General features: G+C 45.9%; 1 protein-coding gene across 3 annotated transcripts in view; it reads right to left on the reverse strand.

Annotated features, from left to right (window-relative positions):
• Positions 1–1,715: 1,715 nt before the first annotated feature.
• The window catches only part of IFT52 (intraflagellar transport 52), a 56,405-nt gene continuing 37,769 nt past the window's right edge, over positions 1,716–20,351 (reverse strand). For all 3 annotated transcript variants that reach the window (XM_030826345.1, XM_030826346.1, XM_030826347.1), the window contains 4 exons: positions 13,794–13,881; positions 12,551–12,659; positions 6,305–6,450; positions 1,716–2,000 (listed from right to left, as the gene is read on the reverse strand). In XM_030826345.1, the coding sequence (XP_030682205.1) occupies positions 1,953–2,000; positions 6,305–6,450; positions 12,551–12,659; positions 13,794–13,881 (391 nt within the window). In that variant the 3' untranslated portion in view covers positions 1,716–1,952. The remainder of the gene's footprint in view (positions 2,001–6,304; positions 6,451–12,550; positions 12,660–13,793; positions 13,882–20,351) is intronic.

The raw sequence follows: 20,351 nt of genomic DNA on the forward strand, positions 1-20,351 counted from the left end.
TGGCTAATTTTTTTTTTTGAGACAGTCTTGCTCTGTTGCCCAGGCTGGAGTGCAGTGGTGCAACCTCAGCTCACCGCAACCTCTGCCTCCGGGGCTCAAGCGACTCTCCTGCCCCAGCCTCCTGAGAAGCTGGGGGATTATAGGCCCACACCACCACACCCGGGTAATTTTTGTATTTTTAGTAGAGACAGGTTTTCACCATGTTGGCCAGGCTTGTCTTCAGCTCCTGACTTCCAGTGATCCATCCACCTCAGCCTCCCAAAGAACTGGGATTACAGGCATGAGCCACCGCACCCGGCCTCTACACCTGGCTAATTTTTGTATTTTTTGTAGGGACAGGGTTTCATCCTGTTGGCCAGGTTGGTCTCTATCTCCTGGCCTCAGGTGATCGACTCGCCTTGGCCTCCCAAAGTGTTGGGATTACAAGCATGAGCCAATGCACCTGGCCTCGTAATGTTTTAAGAAAGTTTACAAATTTGTTTTAGGCCACATTCAAAGCTGTCCTGAGCCACATGCAGCCCATGGGCTGCGGGTTGGACAAGCTTGCTCTACATGGTTGTGTCCTACAGGCTACTGGGAGATGAAGGGATGAGTGATCTATATAAGCAAAGTATCTATCTACTCTTTTATCTTTTTCTTTAGGTACAGTGTGGTAAACAGACTATGGGTTAAGTTTTGTATCCTTTTTTTTTGTTTTATTTTTTGAGACGGAGTCTTGCTCTGACACCCAGGCTGGTATGCGGTGGCGCGATCTCAGCTTACTGCAACCTCTGCCTCCCAGGTTCAAGCGATTCTCCTGCCTCAGCCTCCCGAGTAGCTGGGACTACAGGCACGTGCCACCACGCCTGGCTAATTTTTTGTATTTTTAGTAGAGATGGGGTTTCACTGTGTTAGCCAGGATGGTCTCAATCTCCTGGCCTCAGGTGATCCACCCAACTCGGCCTCCCAAAGTGCTGGGATTACAGGCATGAGCCACTGTACCTGGTCTCCCATCCCCCCCGCCTGTCTCACTGTCTCCCAGGCTGGAGTGTAGTGGAGTGATCTCGGCTCACTGCAACCTCTGCCTCCCAGATTCAAGTGATTCTCCTGTCTCAGCCTCCCAAGTAGCTGGGATTACAGGCATGTGCCACCATGCCTGGCTAATTTTTGTATTTTTAGTAGAGACAGGTTTCACCATGTTGGCCAGGCTGGTCTTGAACTCCCGACCTCAAGTGATCCGCCCACCTCGGCCTCCCAAAGTGCTGAGATTACAGGAGTGAGCCACCGTGTCCAGCCAGTGTTGTATCCTTTCAACCGGTCCAGAAAGCTGTACGGTATTTACAACAAGCTTGAGAGTTAATTATGTCTTTGATAAAAGACTCAAATCCAGAACTGGGGTTGAAAAAAAAAATTCAATGAAAGACTGTTTCATAGGGTATAAAAAGACAGATGCAACCATACATTTAATTTTTAAAAATGGAATGTATCTTACATAAGGATTTTGTGAAAAATCTTTTTTTTTTTTTTTTTTTTTTTTGAGATGGAGTCTCGCTCTGTCGCCCAGGCTGGAGTGCAGTGGCGCAATCTCGGCTCACTGCAAGCTCCGCCTCCCGGGTTCACGCCATTCTCCTGCCTCAGCCTCTCCGAGTAGCTGGGACTACAGGTGCCTGCCACCACGCCCAGCTAATTTTTTGTATTTTTAGTAGAGACGGGGTTTCATCGTGGTCTCAATCTCCTGACCTCATGATCCGCCCGCCTTGGCCTCCCAAAGTGCTGGGATTACAAGTGTGAGCCACCGTGCCCGGCCTGAAAAATCTTATACCTATCTGAGTATTACAGAAGATGCATATACCTTCCATAGCTCATGGAGGAAAAAGTGTATAAACAATTTTGATAAGGAGTTGAAAAACAATTTGAAAATAGTTTACAAAGAAAGAATCAGGAGGCAGAAAAAGCTTCAAGAAGCATGGTCTTCAGAAATTGTTCTGGAATGCTGTTTCACTTGTATCGATGTCATGTTCCTGGATGAGAGAATAAGACACAGAATTTTAGTATTTCAGTATAAAGCCTGAAATGTAAATTCTTCAGTGCTTTGGAATTTAGAGATTCTGAATCTTCATTAATTAGGACATACACATAATATCTGGCTTTAGGGCTGAATCCAACCCAAGGATCAAATTTTGATCCTTTTGCCCTACCAGGGCAGGGCTTGTGACCACTGCCCACCACCCACCATGATGAGTAACAAACAGAGTTGAAAGCACTGGTGCAAAGACCACACCAGACTTCTTACATTGGCCTTGGGTGCCTGTCCTAGCATGCCACCAGAGTGAGTACTGCTGGGAACCTACCTGACCTCCCATCCCATCGTTCACTGCTGAGCAGCCACATCAAAACCCTCATCTCTGGGTTCCCTTCGTGGATGGCACTTAGACCACGGTAATTGCCCATACACTTCTGTCTCCCACTACACAGAGCTCTGAGAGGCACAGCAAGGACTGCACTCATCTTGTTCACGGCTATGGCCCCAGCCTCCAGCACCATGCTAGAGGTGGAGAGTAAAACACTGCCAAATGAGCATCCGGCAGAGCCAGCTTCCTTCCAGGAGAGGCTCAGATCCTAATTGGTCTTCCCACTCAGCATCTAAAATCCTAAGCTTGAATTTTGCCTGCTTACATTAAAAAAAAAAACACTCTTTTTTTGCTGCAAAAGTGACACAGTCACTATAGAATTTTTTGTTTTTTTTGAGACGAGTCTCACTCTGTCGCCCAGGCTGGAGTGTAGTGGTATGATCTCGGCTCACTGCAAGCTCTGCCTCCCGGGTTCACACCATTCTCCTGCCCCAGCCTCCCGAGTAGCTGGGACTACAGGCACCCGCCACCGTGTGTGGCTAATTTTTTTTTTTGTACTTTTAGTAGAGACGGGGTTTCACTGTGTTAGCCAGGATGGTCTCGATCTCCTGACCTCATGATCCTCCTGCCTCAGCCTCCCAAAGTGCTGGGATTACAGGCGTGAGCCACCGCGCACGGCCCACTACAGAAATTTTAATACAGAAGGAAAATAAAAATTAAACACTATCTTTTTTTTTTTTTTTTCAAGACAGGTTCTCACTCTATCACCCAGGATGGAGTGCAGTGGCACAATCATGGCTCACTGCAACCTCAACCTCCCCAAGCTCACATGATCCTCCCACCTCAGCCTCCCAAGTAGCTGGGACTACAGGTGCACACCACCACACCTGGCTAATTTTTGTATTTTTTTATGGAGGTGGAGTTCCTGTTGCCCAGGCTCGTCTAGAACTCCTGGGCTCAGATGATTCACCTGCCTTGGCTCCCCAAAGTGCTGGGATTGCAAGCGTGAGCCACTGTGCCCAGCCCAGAATATCTTGTTTTTTTTTTTTTTTGGGACAGAGTCTCGCTCTGTCACCCTGGTTGCAGTGCAGTGGCGCAATCTCAGCTCACTGCAAGCTCTGCCTCCCGGGTTAATGCCATTCTCCTGCCTCAGCCTCCCAAGTAGCTGGGACTACAGGCACCTGCCAACACGCCTGGCTAATTTTTTGTATTTTTAGTAGAGATGGGGTTTCACTGTGTTAGCCAGGATGGTCTCGATCTCCTGACCTCGTGATCCACCTGCCTCGGCCTCCCAAAGTGCTGGGATTACAGGCGTGAGCCACCGTGCCAGGCCCCAAGGATAAATATCTTTATGTTATTTTTTTATTATGCAATTTTTTTTTTTTTTTTTTTTTTTGAGACAGAATCTTGCTCTGTCTCCCAGGCTGGAGTGCAGTGGCGTAATCTCGGCTCACTGCAAGCTCCGCCTCCCGGGTTCACGCCATTCTCCTGCCTCAGCCTCTCCGAGTAGCTGGGACTACAGGCGCCCGCCACCACGCCCGGCTAATTTTTTTGTATTTTTAGTAGAGACGGGGTTTCACCGTGGTCTCGATCTCCTGACCTCGTGATCCGCCCGCCTCAGCCTCCCAAACTGCTGGGATTACAAGTGTGAGCCACCGCGCCCGGCCGCAAAATAATTATATGTGTGTATTGTGTGTATTCTGTAAAGAAAGTAGAATCTCTCTATATACTGTTCTTTAGTCTCTCCCCACCCCATATTTACTGTATCACGAATGTATTCCCAAGTCCTTAAACATTTTTTTTTTTTTTTTTTTTTTGAGTCTTACTCTGTTGCCCAGGTTGGAGTGCAGTGGTACAATCTTGACTCACTGCAACGTCCGCCTCCTAGGTTTAAGCGATTCTCTTGCCTCAGCCTCCTGAGTAACTGGGACTACGGCTACAGGCACGGGCCACCACACCCAGCTAATTTTTTTATTTTTAGTAGAGATGGGGTTTCACCATGTTGGGCAGGCTGGTCTCGAATTCCTGACCTCAAGTGATCCACCTACTTGGCCTCCCAAAGTGTTGGGATTACAGGCGTGAGCCACAGTGCCTGGCCCAAGTCCTTAAACATTTTTATTTTTATTTTTTATTTATTTTTTTGAGATGGAGTCTCACTCTGTCTCCCAGGCTGGAGTGCAATGGCACATTCTCGGCTCACTGCCAACCTCTGCCTCCTGTGTTCAAGCAATTCTCCTGCCTCAGCCTCCTGAGTAGCAGGGACTACAGGCGCATGCCACCACACCTGGCTAATTTTTGTATTTTTCGTAGAGATGAGGGTTCACCATGTTGGTCAGGCTGGTCTTGAACTCCTGACCTCGTGATCCACCCGCCTCGGCCTTCCAAAGTGCTGGGATTACAGGCATGAGCCATCATGCCTGGCCAAACATTTTTAAAAACATTTTTAATCTTATGGATGTACCCTAGGATACTTAACCAGTTCCCTATTGATGAAGATTTTTCTTCTATAAAATAATGCTGCACTGAGAATCCTGGTTGATAAATCTGTACATATTCAGAATTATAATATTAAAACAAATTCTGAAGATTAGAATGGGTCAAAGGTATATACATTTTAGGGCTTTTCAACAGTATTATAAAAATATCTCTAGACAAGTGGAACCAACTTATTCTCCCATCAGTAGTGTATGAATGTCTATTTACCAACACTGGTTGGGCATTCAAGTTTTGAAATCCTGTCAAAGAATGGAGAAAAGAAGGCCAGGGATACAGTCAGAGAAAGATGATTTCTTTTTTTTTTTTTTTTTTTGAGACAGAGTCTTGCTCTGTCACCAGGCTGGATGGAGTCCAGTGGTGTGGTCTTGGCTCACTGCAACCTCTGCCTCCCAGGTTCAAGCAATTCTCCTGTCTCAGCCTCTCGAGTAGCTAGAACTACAGGCATGCACCACCACGTCCAACTAATTTTTGTATTTTTAGTAGAGATGGGGTTTCACCATGTTGGCCAGGATGGTCTCAATCTCTTGACTTCGTGATCTGCCCGCCTTGGCCTCCCAAGTGATGGGATTACAGGTGTGGGCCACGGTGCCTGGCCTGAGAAAGATGATTTCTAACATAAGGTGATGACCTCATGTTCTACTGCTCTATCCTTTCCTCTCTTCTCTTGTCACACTGGCATCACTGCCATTCGTCAAACATACCAGGCACAGCCCTGCCTTAGGAACTTTGCACATGTCTCCCCTCTGCCTGGGACACTCCTCCCCCAGATATCTGCATGGCTAAGTCCCTCAACACCTTCAAATCTTTGCTCCAATACAACTTTGCAATGAGGCCCACCCTGATCGCCCTATTTAATACTCACCAGTCATCATGGCCACACTCAGTGCACTTGATCTCTCTTACCCAGCTCTATTTTTTTTTTTTTTTTTTTTTTTTGAGACAAAGTCTCACTCTCTTGCCCAGGCTGGAGTGCAATGGCATGATCTCAGCTCACCACAACCTCTGCCTTCCGGGTTTAAGTGATTCACCTGCCTCAGCCTCCCGAGTGGCTGGGATTACAGGCACGCACCATGACGCCTGGCTAATTTTTGTATTTTTAGTGGAGAGAGGGTTTCACCATGTTGGTCAGGCTGGTCTCAAACTCCTGACCTCGGGTGATCTGCCTACCTCGGCCTCCCAAAGTGTTGGGATTACAGGCATGAGCCACTGCGCCCGGCCTCTACTTCTTTTATACCAAAGCACTTACCATTTTCTAGCATCCTATGTGACTCACTTATGTTTACTGCTTATTGTCTATATCCTCCAGCTAGTATATAGGTTCCATAAGTACAGGGTTTATTGTCTGTTTTGTTCACCTAGTAGATGCTTAATAAATACTTAGAGGCTGAATCAATGTCATAAAACATGACAAGCACAGTTCATGGAAGACACCAGTACTGGAGGGGCTCCCAGTACACTGTGCCTTGTAGGCTCTGTACCTGGTTCAATTTCTTGAACTCTACCACTTGGAAGAAGACGTGCTCAAGGATATGTTTGGCATCCTGTTGGTCCTTTGGTAGTTTACTGGTTACTCCAAGAATATCACCACACTTCCTGACATAGAATTCCAGGTCTTCTTCAGTACCTACGGCAGTTGGAGTAGTAGTTAGATTAATTCTTAACTTCTGCCCTTCCCAAAGTACAGACTTAGTGTGTTTCAGGTATGCCCTATCATGTTTCCACATTTCCTAAGATCACTCACCTCTTCCTAAAGTAATGTGACTACAGGATTTCAACACTGAAAAACTCTAGAGCTCTCTAATGTGCTGCTTTTATAAATTAGGACAGAAGTGTGACACTGCTAATCAGAATAAAACTGGACTGGTACTGGCTTTCCTATTCCTCAGATCTAGTATTCCTACATTAGAAAGCACAGGTGCAACAGTAGGAAATCAAATTATCATTCCCTGAATGCAACAAAGATGACTATGAGAAAAGCATATGGGTAAATTAAAAATAGCATTTACTAAAACAATATTGTATTGGCTGGGTGTGGTGGCTCATGCCTGTAATCCCAGCACTTTGGAAGGCTGAAGCAGGTAGATCACTTGAGGTCAGGTGTTCAAGACCAGCCTGGCCAACATGGCAAAACCCTTCTCTACTAAAAATACAAAAATTAGCCGGATGTGGTGATGCAGGCCTGTAATCCCAGCTACTCAGGAGGCTGAGGCAGGAGAATCACCTGAACTGGGGAGGTGGAGGTTGCAGTGAACAGAGATTGAGCCACTGCACTCTGGCCCGGGCAACAGAACAAGACTCCATCTCAAACAAAACAAAACAAAACAGCCGGGCGCGGTGGCTCACGCTTGTAATCCCAGCACTTTGGGAGGCCGAGGCGGGCGGATCACGAGGTCAGGAGATCGAGACCACGGTGAAACCCCGTCTCTACTAAAAATACAAAAAATTAGCCGGGCGTGGTGGCGGGCGCCTGTAGTCCCAGCTACTCAGAGAGGCTGAGGCAGGAGAATGGCGTGAACCCAGGGGGCGGAGCTTGCAGTGAGCCGAGATCGCGCCACTGCACTCCAGCCTGGGCGACAGAGCAAGACTCCATTTCAAAAAAAAAAAAAAAAAAAAAAAAAAACAGCCGGGCATGAAGGCTCACGCCTGTAATCCCAGCACTTTGGGAGGCCAATGTGGGCGGATCATGAGGTCAGAAGTTCGAGACCAGCCTGGTCAGCATGGTGAAACCCTGTCTCTACTAAAAATACAAAAAAATTAGCCGGGCATGGTGGTATGCACCTATAATCCCAGCTACTCGGGAGGCTGAGGTAGGAGAATTGCTTAACCCTGGGAGGCGGAGGTTGCAGTGAGCTGAGATCACGCCACTGCACTCCAGCCTGGGCGACAGAGCAAGACTCCATCTCAAAAACAAAACAAGGCTGGGCGTGGTGGCTCACGCCTATAATCCCAGCACTTTGGGAGGCTGTGGCAGGTGGATCATCTGAGGCCGGGAGTTTGAGACCAGCCTGACCAACATGGAGAAACCCTGTCTCTACTAAAAATACAAAATTAGCCAGGCATGGTGGTGCATGCCTGTAATCCCAGCTACTCAAGAAGGCTGAGGCAGGAGAATCGCTTGAACCCGGGAGGCAGAGGTTGTGGTGAGCTGAGGTTGTGATGAGCCAAGATCGTGCCACTGCACTCCAGCCTGGGCAACAAGAGCAAAAGTAGGTCTCAAAACAAAACAAAACCGCAAAAAACAAACAATATTATAGAAAGAAAATTAAAGAAAAAAATCACCCATAATTCCACCAACAACATAGCTCTGTGGGCTGGGCGCAGTGGCTCACGCTTGTAATCCCAGCACTTTGGGAGGCCGAGGCGGGCGGATCACGAGGTCAGGAGATCGAGACCACAGTGAAACCCCGTCTCTACTAAAAATACAAAAAAAAAATTAGCCGGGCGTGGTGGCGGGCGCCTGTAGTCTCAGCTACTCGGAGAGGCTGAGGCAGGAGAATGGCGTGAACCTGGGAGGCGGAGCTTGCAGTGAGCCGAGACTGCACCACTGCACTCCAGCCTGGGCGACAGAGCAAGACTCCATCTCAAAAAAAAACAAAAAAACAAAAAACATAGCTCTGTGAAGCCATCCTCTGGAGCCCTACGTGTAGGATAGACAGCCATTACTGCCCTTCTCACATTATACTGTAATTTCTTTCTTCCTTTTTTTTTTTGAGACAAGGTTTGGCTCTATCACTCAGGCTGGAGTGCAGTGGCATGATTTCAGCTCACTGCAACTTCTGCCCCCTGGGCTCAAACCATCCTCCCACCTCAGCCTCCCAAGTAGCTTGGACTACAGGTGTGTACCACCACGCCTGGCTGATTTTTTGTATTTGAGACATTTGATATTTCACCATGTTGCCCAAGCTGGTCTCAAACTCGTGAGCTACAGCAATCCACCTGCTTTGGCCTCCCAAAGTGCTGGGCTTATAGGCGTGAGCCACTGCGCCTGGCTGTAATTTGTTTTTTTTTTTTTTTTTTTTTTGAGACGGAGTCTCGCTCTGTCGCCCAGGCTGGAGTGCAGTGACGCGATCTCGGCTCACTGCAAGCTCTGCCTCCCGGGTTCACGCCATTCTCCTGCCTCAGCCTCTCCGAGTAGCTAGGACTACAGGCACCCACCACCACGCCTGGCTAATTTTTTGTATTTTTAGTAGAGACGGGGTTTCACCGTGGTCTCGATCTCCTGACCTTGTGATCCGCCCGCCTCGGCCTCCCAAAGTGCTGGGATTACAAGCGTGAGCTACCGCGCCCGGCCTTGTAATTTGTTTATTCTCCCTCTGATTTGCATTTTAAGTTATGATAGAAATGTATGTTTTTTACTAAGACATTCGAACTCACAGCTGTAACAATCTTTCATCCTAGTTCTATTGCCACCAACTACGGACTTCATCATTTAATGATGTATTATGGACATTCCATGTCAAAGTTTATGCCCTCCATTTTTTTTCTTTTCTTTTCTTTTTTTTTTTTTTTTTTCAGATGGAGTCCCACTCTGTCACCCAGGCTGGAGTACAGTGGCGTGATCTTGGTTTACTGCAACCTCCACCTCCCGAGTTCAAGCAATTCTCCTGCCTCAGCCTCCTAAGCAGCTGGGATTACAGGCACCCGCCACCACGCCCGGCTAATTTTTTTTTTATTTTTAGTAGAGACGGGGTTTCACCATCTTGGCCAGGCTGGTCTTGAACTCCTGACCTTGTGATCCACCCGCCTCGGCCTCCCAAAGTGCTGGGATTACAGGTGTGAGCCACTGCGCCTGACCTTTTCTTTCTGAGACAGGGTCTCGCTCTGTTAACCAGGTTGGAGTGCAGTAGCACAATCTTAGCTCACTGTAGCCTTGACTTCCTAGGCTCAAGCAATCCTCCCACCTGGGCCTCCTGAGTAGCTGGTACTACAGGAGTGAGCCACCATGCCCGGCTAATTTTGTTTATTTTTCTATAGAGAAGAGGTCTCACTGTGTTGCCCAGGCTGGTCTCAAGTGATCCTCTTGCCTCAGCCTCCTAAAGTGCTGGAATTATAGGTGTGAGCCATTGCACCCAGGCTACATTTTTCTTTTAACAAATATGTAATATTCTATTTTGTTTCTATTTATTTATTTTCCAGAAACAGGGTCCTCTGTCACCCAGGCTGGAGTGCAAGGTGTATCATAGCTCACTGCAGCCTCCAACTCTTGGGCACAAGTGATCCTCCCACCTCAGCCTTCCAAGTAGCTAGGAATATAAAAATGCGCCACCACACCTGGCTACTTAAATTTTTTTTTTTTTTTAGACGGAGTTTCGCTCTTGTTGCCCAGGCTGGAGTGCAAAGGCATAATCTCAGCTCACCGCAACTTCCAACTCCTGGGTTCAAGCAATTCTCCTGCCTCAGCCTCCTGAGTAGCTGGGATTATAGGCACGCGCCACCACACCCAGCTAATTTTGTATTTTTAGTAGAGAAGGGGTTTCTCCATGTTGGTCAGGCTGGTCTTGAACTCCTGACCTCAGGTGATCTGCCCACCTTGGCCTCCCAATGTGCTGGGATTACAGGCGTGAGCCACTGCACCCAGCCTTTTTTTTTTGTTTTTTGAGACAAGGTCTCATTATGTTGTCCAAGCTGGTCTTGAAATCCTGGCCTCAACTGATCCTCCTGCCTTGGCTTTTCAAAGTGCCGAGATTATAGGCACGATCCACTGTGCCCAGGCAATTTTTTTTTTTTTTTCAGAGATGGGGTCTATGTGACCCAGGCTTATTTCATACTCTTTAACCAATCCCCCTACTGATGGATGGACCATTAGACTGTTTCCAATTTTTTGAATGCTATAATTAATATCTATGTCTTTTTTGTTTTGCATTTCTACAAGGATTTCCATAGGACAGTTGCTAGAAACAGAAATGCCAAGTCAAAGCTTCTGCTTCTTCACCGTTCCGTGATTCCTCCTGGACTCATCACTATGTCCTGCTCATTTTTGACTGCCCAGGACCCACAGCAATGCCTGGCACAGAATAGAGATGCAGTAAGGTCTTCATTTACACTGAACTGTTTCCATTTTGCTTACTCCTTTCTGGGCTTTGGGCACATACGGATGTTGCTGACATAGCTGGTATCCTCTTGTACATGCAGTTTTATATCTTGCTTTCTTCATTCAGGATTCTCTCTTAAATTCTGTCTGTGTCATATGTGTCATTCCCTAGCCTTTGTGAACCTCTTTTATAATGACTACATATTCTCCTACCAAATGACTGTGACACAGTTTACGAACATTACTCTGCTAGTGGACATTAAAGCTATTCCCAAATTTATGGTTTTTATCTATTTTTAAAAATTGTTATTTTTTAAAATATATTTTTAGAGACAGGGTCATGCTATGTTGCCCAGGCTGGTCTTAAATTCCTAAGTTCAAGCGATCCTCCTACCTCAGCCTCCCGAGTTTATTGTATTTTTAAAATAAATAGTGTAGAAGTTGGCCGGACGCGGTGGCTCACGCCTGTAATCCCAGCACTTTGTGAGGCTGAGGCGGGTGGATCACCTGAGGTCTGGAGTTAGACCAGCTTGGCCAACATGGTGAAACCCCATCTCTACTAAAAACACAAAAATTAGCCATGGGTGGTGGTGGGCGCCTGTAATCCCAGCTACTTGGGAGGCTGAGGCAGGAGAATCGCTTGAACCCAGGAGGCCGAGGTTACAGTGAGCCGAGATCGTGCTATTGCACCCAAGGCTGGGCGACAAGAGTGAAACTTTGTCTCAAAAAAAAAAAAAAAATTAAATAATCTCCTTAGATTAGACTCCCAGGAGTGGGGTCACTGCCTCAAAGTGGATGGTTAATTTTATGCCTCTGAGCATATATGTGCTGACCCATTTGCTGTGTTGGAGGCAATTCATGTCAGGAGCAGGCCCAGACCAAAAGTCAGGAGGACCACTCACCATGGAGCTGTGTGGCCTGGGGCCTCATTTCTTCATCCACATGTAAAGGTGGGCACACTTGGCTCTCTCTCAGATCCTGTCCAATTTGAAGTCTCTATGATTCTTTGGGACCCGACTCAAATTGCCTTATTTAGCTGCTCCTATGACTGCTGATTGAGATTTGCTAAGTGGCAGCCAAGGTCAAGATTAATTCTATGGTCTCTCAATAGGTCAGAACTAAGGACTCACAGGGATCAAAGCTGAGACCTTTGGCTTTCTGCTTGGCACTATGTTCTAATTCACTGAATTAAATAGCCTCGAGAAGAACAACCAACATTATTTACATGACATAAATAAGAATGGTAAGTTTATACTCCTATTCATATTTTGTTTTCCCTAAACAAACTCTAAGCTTTCTCTCATAGCAATTCTCAGAAATTCACAATTAAATAAACCTCATAAGAGAAAACAAAGTTTAAAAGTTGGCCAAACTTAGGCCGGGCGTGGTGGCTCACGCCTGTAATCTCAGCACTTTGGGAGGCCGAGGCGGGTGGATCACCTGAGGTCAGGAGTTTGAGACCAGCCTGACCAATATGATGAAACCCCGTCTCTACCAAAAATACAAAAATTAGCCGGGCGTGGTGGCACATGCCTGTAATCTCAGCTACTCGGGAGGCTGAGACAGAAGAATTGCTTGAACCTGGTAGGCAGAGGTTGCAGTGAGCCGAGATCGCACCATTGCACTCCAGCCTGGGCCACAAGAGTGAAACTCCGTCTAAAAAAAAAAAAAAAAAAAAGTTGGCCAAACTTACACTTATTGGTAATCTGAGCCAGCCGTGCCTTCTCAGAGGAGAACGTTTCATCTAAATCAAACAGCTCCAGAGGAGGAGGAGGTAACTCCCGGAAACTGGGAGGAAAAACCTAAAAGGAAATAAAGTCATCATTTAGATATAAGGGAGGATAAGGTAAAGGAAATAAAGTCTCTCAAGAAAGAGCTTGTCCAAAGTCATAACTAACAGTGACGAGACACAAGGAGAATAAGGAAGTCCACATCCTTAATTCCTCAGTTGGGAACCACACCACATGGAAATCCCTACAGAACAGTAACTTGGCTCTTCCCTGAGGATGAAATACCCAAACTCCCATCACCTCGTCTACCCTCACCCATTAGACCCATATCAAGAAAGATTATTAGCCCACTGTAAACAACCAAGTGGAACCAGCTCTAATTACCACTAAACTGACCAAACTGACATACCAATGCTAATTAACTCAGAACGATGACACAAAGCTTGGGGCTTAGGTTTGTGTTGAACATTTGATTGTACAACTTGTTTCTCATTTAATCATAAGTTTTTAGGGATGGAAGTTATTTGGAGAACCAGATGCAGATTAGTGTAGAAAGTATTGAACTTGGAGTCAGATTTTGTAGGTATGAACCAATGGTACGCGGGTAAATGTTTAACTACTTTCAAAACAAAACTGAAGGCCTGTTTTGTAGCATTTACCATTTTCTGTAATGTAAATCCTCTCACCATGGCCAATTTCAAGCTACCAAGCAAGATCAAGTCAACTGGCTCATAACATTTCAGAGTGTGATGAGACAAGGTAATTTTAAAGGCAAGTTGAGTGAATGTTGGACTGAAATGTTGAAAAATAACCTATTTACACACATAGCCATAACTATCCCCTGGGCTGTGAGAATTATGCTATGAATCAGGCCCCAACACCTGGAATGGCAGTACAAAGTTTTCTTCCTTTTTATCCAAGAAATCTCATATATGCCTTCCAACCCTACAAGATGGGAATAGGAAATGTTTAATAGCCAGAAGGTGCCACATCCTTGATTCCTCAATTTGGAAGCATACCACATGGAAGTCTCTATAGAACATTAACAAATTTGGTGTCCATGTATATTTAGAGACAGAGCACTATGACTCCACAAGGAGTGCCACAAATGGCACATGGAAGGGACCACGGCGAAGGCCTGCTGACAAGATAAGGGCAACGGTGGGGCTCTGCAGTGGGATCCCCCCTCCAAGCACACCTACTCACCGCAGGCTGAAGGGTTGGCAGCGGCGTCTCAAACTGAGGCTGGATGAGCTGGAGTGGTTCACGTTTCACATTTAGCTGCTCGTGAGCCCTGTGTTCATAATCAAACAAAAAAGCAGGGATCAAGACAAGACACCATAGCACAGCACGTCTAACTGACCACACTGTGTTGTTCTCCATGAAATACAGTGGTTCAATACTATTTTTAGAAATACCATTGGATCCAGCAATCCCATTACTGGGTACACACCCAAGGGAATATAAATCATTCTATTATAAAGACACATGCATGCATATGTTCACTGCAGCACTATTCACAATAGCAAAGACATGGAATCAACCCAAATGCCCATCAATGACAGACTGGATAAAGAAAATGTGGTACATATACACCATGAATACTATGCAGCCATAAAAAAGAATGAGATTGGCTGAGTGCAGTGGCTCACCCCTATAATCCTAGCACTTTGGGAGGCCGAGGTGGGTGGATCACCTGAGGTCAGGAGTTCAAAACCAGCCTGGCCAACATGGTGAAACCTTGTCTCCACTAAAAATACAAAAATTAGCTGGGTGTGATGGCTGGCGCCTATAATCCCAGCTACTCAGGAGGCTGAGGCAGGAAAATCACTTGAACCAAGGAGGCGGAGGTTGCAGTGAGCAGAGATCACGCGATTGCACTCCAGTCTGGGCAAGAGAGCAAAAATTCTGTCTCAAAAAAAAAAAAAAAAAAAAAAAAAGGCCGGGCACAGTGGCTCACGCTTGTAATCCCACCACTTTGCGAGGCCGAGGCGGGCGGATCACGAGGTCAGGAGATTGAGACCACGGTGAAACCCCATCTCTACTAAAAATACAAAAAAATTAGCCGGGCGTGGTGGCGGGCACCTGTAGTCCCAGCTACTCGGAGAGGCTGGGGTAGGAGAATGGCGTGAACCCGGGAGGCAGAGCTTGCAGTGAGCCGAGATTGCGCCACTGCACTCCAGCCTGGGTGACAGAGCGAGACTCCGTCTCAAAAAAAAAAAAAAAAAAAAAAAAAAAAAGAAAAAAGAACGAGATCATGTCCTTTGCCAGGGACATGGATGGCACTAGAGAAAACTAAATATACCAAATGTCCTTTTTTTTTTTCTCTTTTTTTTTTTTGAGACAGAGTCTTGCTTTGTCACCCAGTCTGGAGGGCAGTGGCACAATCTCGGCTCACTGCAACCTCTGCCTGCTACGTTCAAGCAATTCTCCTGCCTAAGCCTCCCAAGTAGCTGGGATTACAGGCACGCGCCACCACACCCAGCTAATTTTTATATTTTTAGTAGAGATGGGGTTTCACCATGTTGGTCAGGCTGGTCTTGAACTCCTGACCTCGTGATCCACCCACCTCGGTCTCCCAAAGTGCTGAGAGTACAGGCATGAGCCACTGTGCCCAGCCTACCACATGTCCTTATAAGTGGGAGCTAAATGATGAGAGCACACAGACACATAGGGGAGAATACACACTGGGGCCTATAGAAGGGTGGAGGGTGGGAGGAGGGAGAGGATCGGGAAAAATAACTAATGGATACTAGGCTTAACACATGGGTGATGAAATAATCTGTACAACAAACCCCCATGACACAAGTTTACCTAGGTAACAAATCTGTACTTGTACCCCTGAACTTAAAAGTTAAAAAAAAAAACCTCACAAAATAATATCAGTGTTACTTAATCAACTCTCTAAATAGAATATGCATTCTAACTTACATAGATTACAAAGTTAAATCTTTTTTCCTTTTAGACCAGAATATGTTAACGTATTTCTTTCTTTTTTTTCTTTTTTGAGACGGAGTCTTGCTCTGTCGGCTGGAGTGCAGTGGCACAATCTTGGCTCACTGCAAGCTCCGCCTCCCGGGTTCACGCCATTCTCCTGCCTCAGCCTCCCGAGTAGCTGGGACTACAGGTGCCTGCCACCACACCCAGCTAATTTTTTGTATTTTTAGTAGAGACGGGGTTTCACCGTGTTAGCCAGGATGGTCTTGATCTGACCTCGTGATCCGCCCGCCTCGGCCTCCCAAAGTGCTGGGATTACAGGAGTGAGCCACTGCGCCTGGCCGTTAACGTATTTCAATGGGATTTCAATGAAATATTTTAATGGAATTTAATTTCATGGCAGTTAGTCTAGTTTCTGTCTGTTTCAGATACTCATGTAGATACGTAGTGTTTCACTTTCTTTGGTGACTGGTTGAAATTTTGAATTTTTTTCTTTGATTTAGTGTAAAGGTTTGAGATTTCCCCTTCAAAATAATAATACCTATATTAATTCCAACTTTGAAATTTGAATTTATTCTTCCCATCTCACTCATATGCATCAATATGTTTAAAGTATTATGTGCTTTATCTTTTTTTTTCTTCTTCTTCTTTTTATTTTTTTCATTTATGCACAAAAACCACAATCTAAACACTTACTTTGAGATAAATTTTGACTCTGTCACCCAGGCTAGAGTGCAGTGGTACAATCACAGCTCATTTTAATCTTGAACTCCTGGACTCTAGCAATCATCCCACCTCAGCCTCCTGAGTAGCCACGACTACGAGCGAGTGTGCACCACCATGCCTTGCTAATTTTTAAAAAAATTTTTAGTAGGGACAAGGTCTCACTATGTTGCCCAGGCTGGTCTTGAACTCCTGGTCTCAAGAGATCTTCCTGTTTCAGCTTCCCAAAGTGATGGGATTACATGCACGAGCCACCGCACCCAACCTTTTCTTCTTAAATCAGTTTCTGGTATTGAGATTTGTCCAAAGATGGCAACTGATTTCCTGGGAATGAGGGTCTTCATCACTCTTTACAGCTACTTCAATCTTAAATTTCCTTTTGATTGGTATTAACTGCTCACCAAAGGCAGCCAAATTCTCTTTTATTTATTTATTTTTTTGAGACAGTCTCACTCTGTCGCCCAGGCTGGAGTGCAGTGGTGTGATCTCAGCTCACTGCAACCTCTGCCTCCCAGGTCCAAGCAATGCTCCTGCCTCAACCTCCTGAGTAGCTAGGACTACAAACGCATGCCACCACGCCTAGCAAATTTTTGTATTTTTAGTAGAGATGGGGTTTCACCATGTTGGACAGGCTGGTCTCGAACTCCTGGCCTCGTGATCCACCCGCCTCAACCTTCCAAAGTGCTGGGATTACAGGTGAGAGCCACTGTGCCCAGCCCCAAATTCTGTCTTAATCATAGTGGATTACAAATAATAGTTAATACATGATTTCAAAGATAAATAATTTTGACCTTTTTTTTTGAGACAGAGTTTCGCTCTTCTGGCCCAGGCTGGAGGGCAATGGTGTGATCTTGGCTCACCGCAACCTCCGCCTTCCGGGTTCAAGCATTTCTCCTGCCTCAGCCTCCCAAGTAGCTGGGATTACAGGCATGCGCCACCACGCCCAGCTAATTTTGTATTTTTAGTAGAGATGGGGTTTCTCTATGTTGGTCAGGCTGGTCTCGAACTCCCGATCTCAGGTGATCCGCCCACCTTGGCCTCCCAAAGTGCTGGGGTTGACAGGCATGAGCCACTAGCCCGGCCAATTTTGACTTTTAAAAAGATAAAGCTATGAATATAATAAAATCCAAATTAAAAATGGACAAAATGTGTTGTTATAAATAATGTAATGATCCTCTCAGGAATCTTCTCTACCATATCATACATTATTACTCATTGAGAACTGAAAAGAAACATTTCTTTCAAGTTTCATATCAGGTTTCTTCTAAATAAGCTTTTTGTTTTTGCCTGATGGACACAGTGAATCTTATAACTCTCCTGCGTTTTTTTATTTCTTTTCACCATTAAGAGATAGGAGTCAAATCTGAAGTATGTTTCTGGCAAGTAAGCAGATCTGTATGATATGCACTTCTGTGTGCTCACTCAACAAATAATTACTGAATATCCACTACATACCTGGCAGTCCTACACACGAGGAGTACAGCAACAGTAAAAGAAGATGCCAAGGCAGGCCCTCACGGAACTTACATTGTAGGGGGAGGGGAGGCACACACTAAACAAAAAAACTAGTAAGATGTCAGTAACTGGTCAAGTGCGGGGGCTCATGCCTGTAATCCCAGAACTTTGGCAGGCTGAGGCGGGTGCATCACCTGAGGTCAGGAGTTGGAGTCCAGCCTGGCCAACATGGTGAAACTCCATCTCCATTAAAAATACAAAAATTAGCTGGGTGTGGTGGCACGTGCCTGTAATCCCAGCTACTTGGGAGGCTGAGGCAGGAGAATTGTTTGAACCTGGGAGGCGGAGGTTGCAGTGAACCGAGATGGCACCACTGCACTCCAGCCTGGGAGACAGAACGAGACCCTGTCTCGGAAAAAAAAAAAAAAAGATGTCAAGAACTGATAAGTATTAAGAAGACAAATAGGCTGGGCATAGGGCTCACGCCTGTAATCCCAGCACTTTGGGGTGCCGAGGCAGGCGGATCACCTGAGGTTGGGAGTTCAAGACCAGTCTGACCAACATGGAGAAACCCCGTCTCTACTAAAACTACAAAATTAGCCAGGTGTGGTGGCGCATGCCTGTAATCCCAGCTACTCAGGGGGCTGAGGCAGGAGAATCGCTTGAACCTGGGGGGCGGAGGTTGTGGTGAGCAGAGATCACGCCATTGCACTCCAGCCTGGGCAACAAGAGCGAAACTCCGTCTTAAAAAAAAAAAGACAAATAAATCAGAGGAGAAAGAGACAGGGAAGGGGCAGGGAGTGTGGCTTGTCAGAGGAGCCCTGAGTGAGGGAGTGGGGAAGTCATGCAATTATCTTCCAAAATGTCCTTGGCAGAGGCAAGAGCAAGAACAGGCAGAAGGGTGCCCGGCATTTTCACAGAAGAGCAGGCCAGCCAGAGTGACTCCATCAGAGGATCAGTGTTAGGAGCGAGCCTACAGAGCTGAGCTCATCTTACCCCTGCATTATTGTTCTATTGTGGCTTCTCCTTTGCCTTCATTCTCTCAAACATTCATGTTATCCTTTTGCAGTGTACGCAATTTTTTAAGCTGGCTAAATTTTTCTGGGGAAGAGGCAAAGTAAAATATCGTCATCCAGTTTAAATTATATATATATATTTGTGGCCCTTCAAAGTTAAGCTAGAAAACCAAATGCCAATGAGTGGACAAAGATCATGGCAGCTTTTTTCTATGAGTGAGGTCTGTAACTGCAGAAAGACAATTAGCAGAGCTCACTGCTATCACCTCCTCCACTATTTCCAGGTGCTTGGGGAGAATCTTTCCTAGCACTGAGCAGCGGATCTCCACAGAGAGAAGAGAAATAACTTTTATTGAGCACCTGTTATATGCCATGTATTATGCCAACCTTGTGCTAGGCACTTAAACTTATTTAATCCTCAATACAACTGTGGAAAGTGGGTATAATCTCTTATAGAAGAAACTGAGGTACAGGAATGATAAACAGTAGCTTCCCAAAGTCATATGGTTAAGATGGGACAAAGGCAAGATCAGAACTCAGATGTAGCCAATCTCTGCCAACCAAAATCTTTACTTTGGTCTGCCCCAAAATCAAAAGTGATTAGGGGCAGTTTTAAACTAAAGTTCTTACTACCTGCTCACAAAGAATCTTGCTGCTGAGTCCTAACCTCGGCTATCCCAGCTGTGAATTTATTTCCACTTTCTGTCCCCAGAGAGAGCTGACTGTGCTGGAGCAAAGGCTTTGTCCCATTAAGTCTTCCCTTCCTCCACTCTGCTCACCACCTGCCCTAATTATCCTCCTACTATTAGCCAACATGGCTTGATGGGAACCACGTAGGGGACTGGAGAAACTCATCTTAAAACCAAGGGAAGAACAGATGCCAAAGTTAAATATAAATCTGTGAAATGGCGCTGAACTAGATCTTTCAGGAATGGCCTGACCTCTGGCACGGCATTTTCACCACTCCATGTTTCAAGCCCCAGCCCATCAGACCATGAACTCTAAGGGCAGGGACTCCACACCATCTGCTTCTACCTCATACTCCACAGGCATTGATAAACACCCAATGGACAAATGAAATTACTTCAGAGCAACACCTCGTAGTTGACATAAATATTTAAAGCCTAACTGAATTTTAATTCAGAAAAGATAAACTATTGAAAGATGTTACTAGCAAATAAAAATATCTGAGCTTACCATATAGACACCAGAAGCCAGTAACTACTGGCCTCTGCTGTGGTATGTAAGACAAATACAAGAGTTGTCTAAGTCTCTGAAACATCCACTATTTGACTCGGCTGACACTAAGATAGGCAGTTCCAATTAATCCTTCATTTAACACTGAAGAGTTACCATAATGATCTGGTTTAAACATATCGGGGAGAATTAGGCCAAAACAGCAGAAGCTGGTCAGACTGCAACTGGCTAGCGGAGTGGTCAGATGTATCTTTTTTTATTCTAAGAAAAGCCCTGAGCTGCAGAGGAGGAAGAGAACACCAGAGCTCAAAACCAAGCAAGTTAAGAGCGAAACATGCAGCCAGGAGCTACGGGATTTGTGACCGGGCTGTCACCTGTGGAAGGGGTGATGCAGATGCCACACCCTGGTAGCTCTGGAGGCTTTGGTCCTGCTGTT

The sequence above is a fragment of the Nomascus leucogenys genome, chromosome 13 (genome assembly GCF_006542625.1).
Source record: "Nomascus leucogenys isolate Asia chromosome 13, Asia_NLE_v1, whole genome shotgun sequence".
Classification (NCBI taxonomy): domain Eukaryota; kingdom Metazoa; phylum Chordata; class Mammalia; order Primates; family Hylobatidae; genus Nomascus; species Nomascus leucogenys.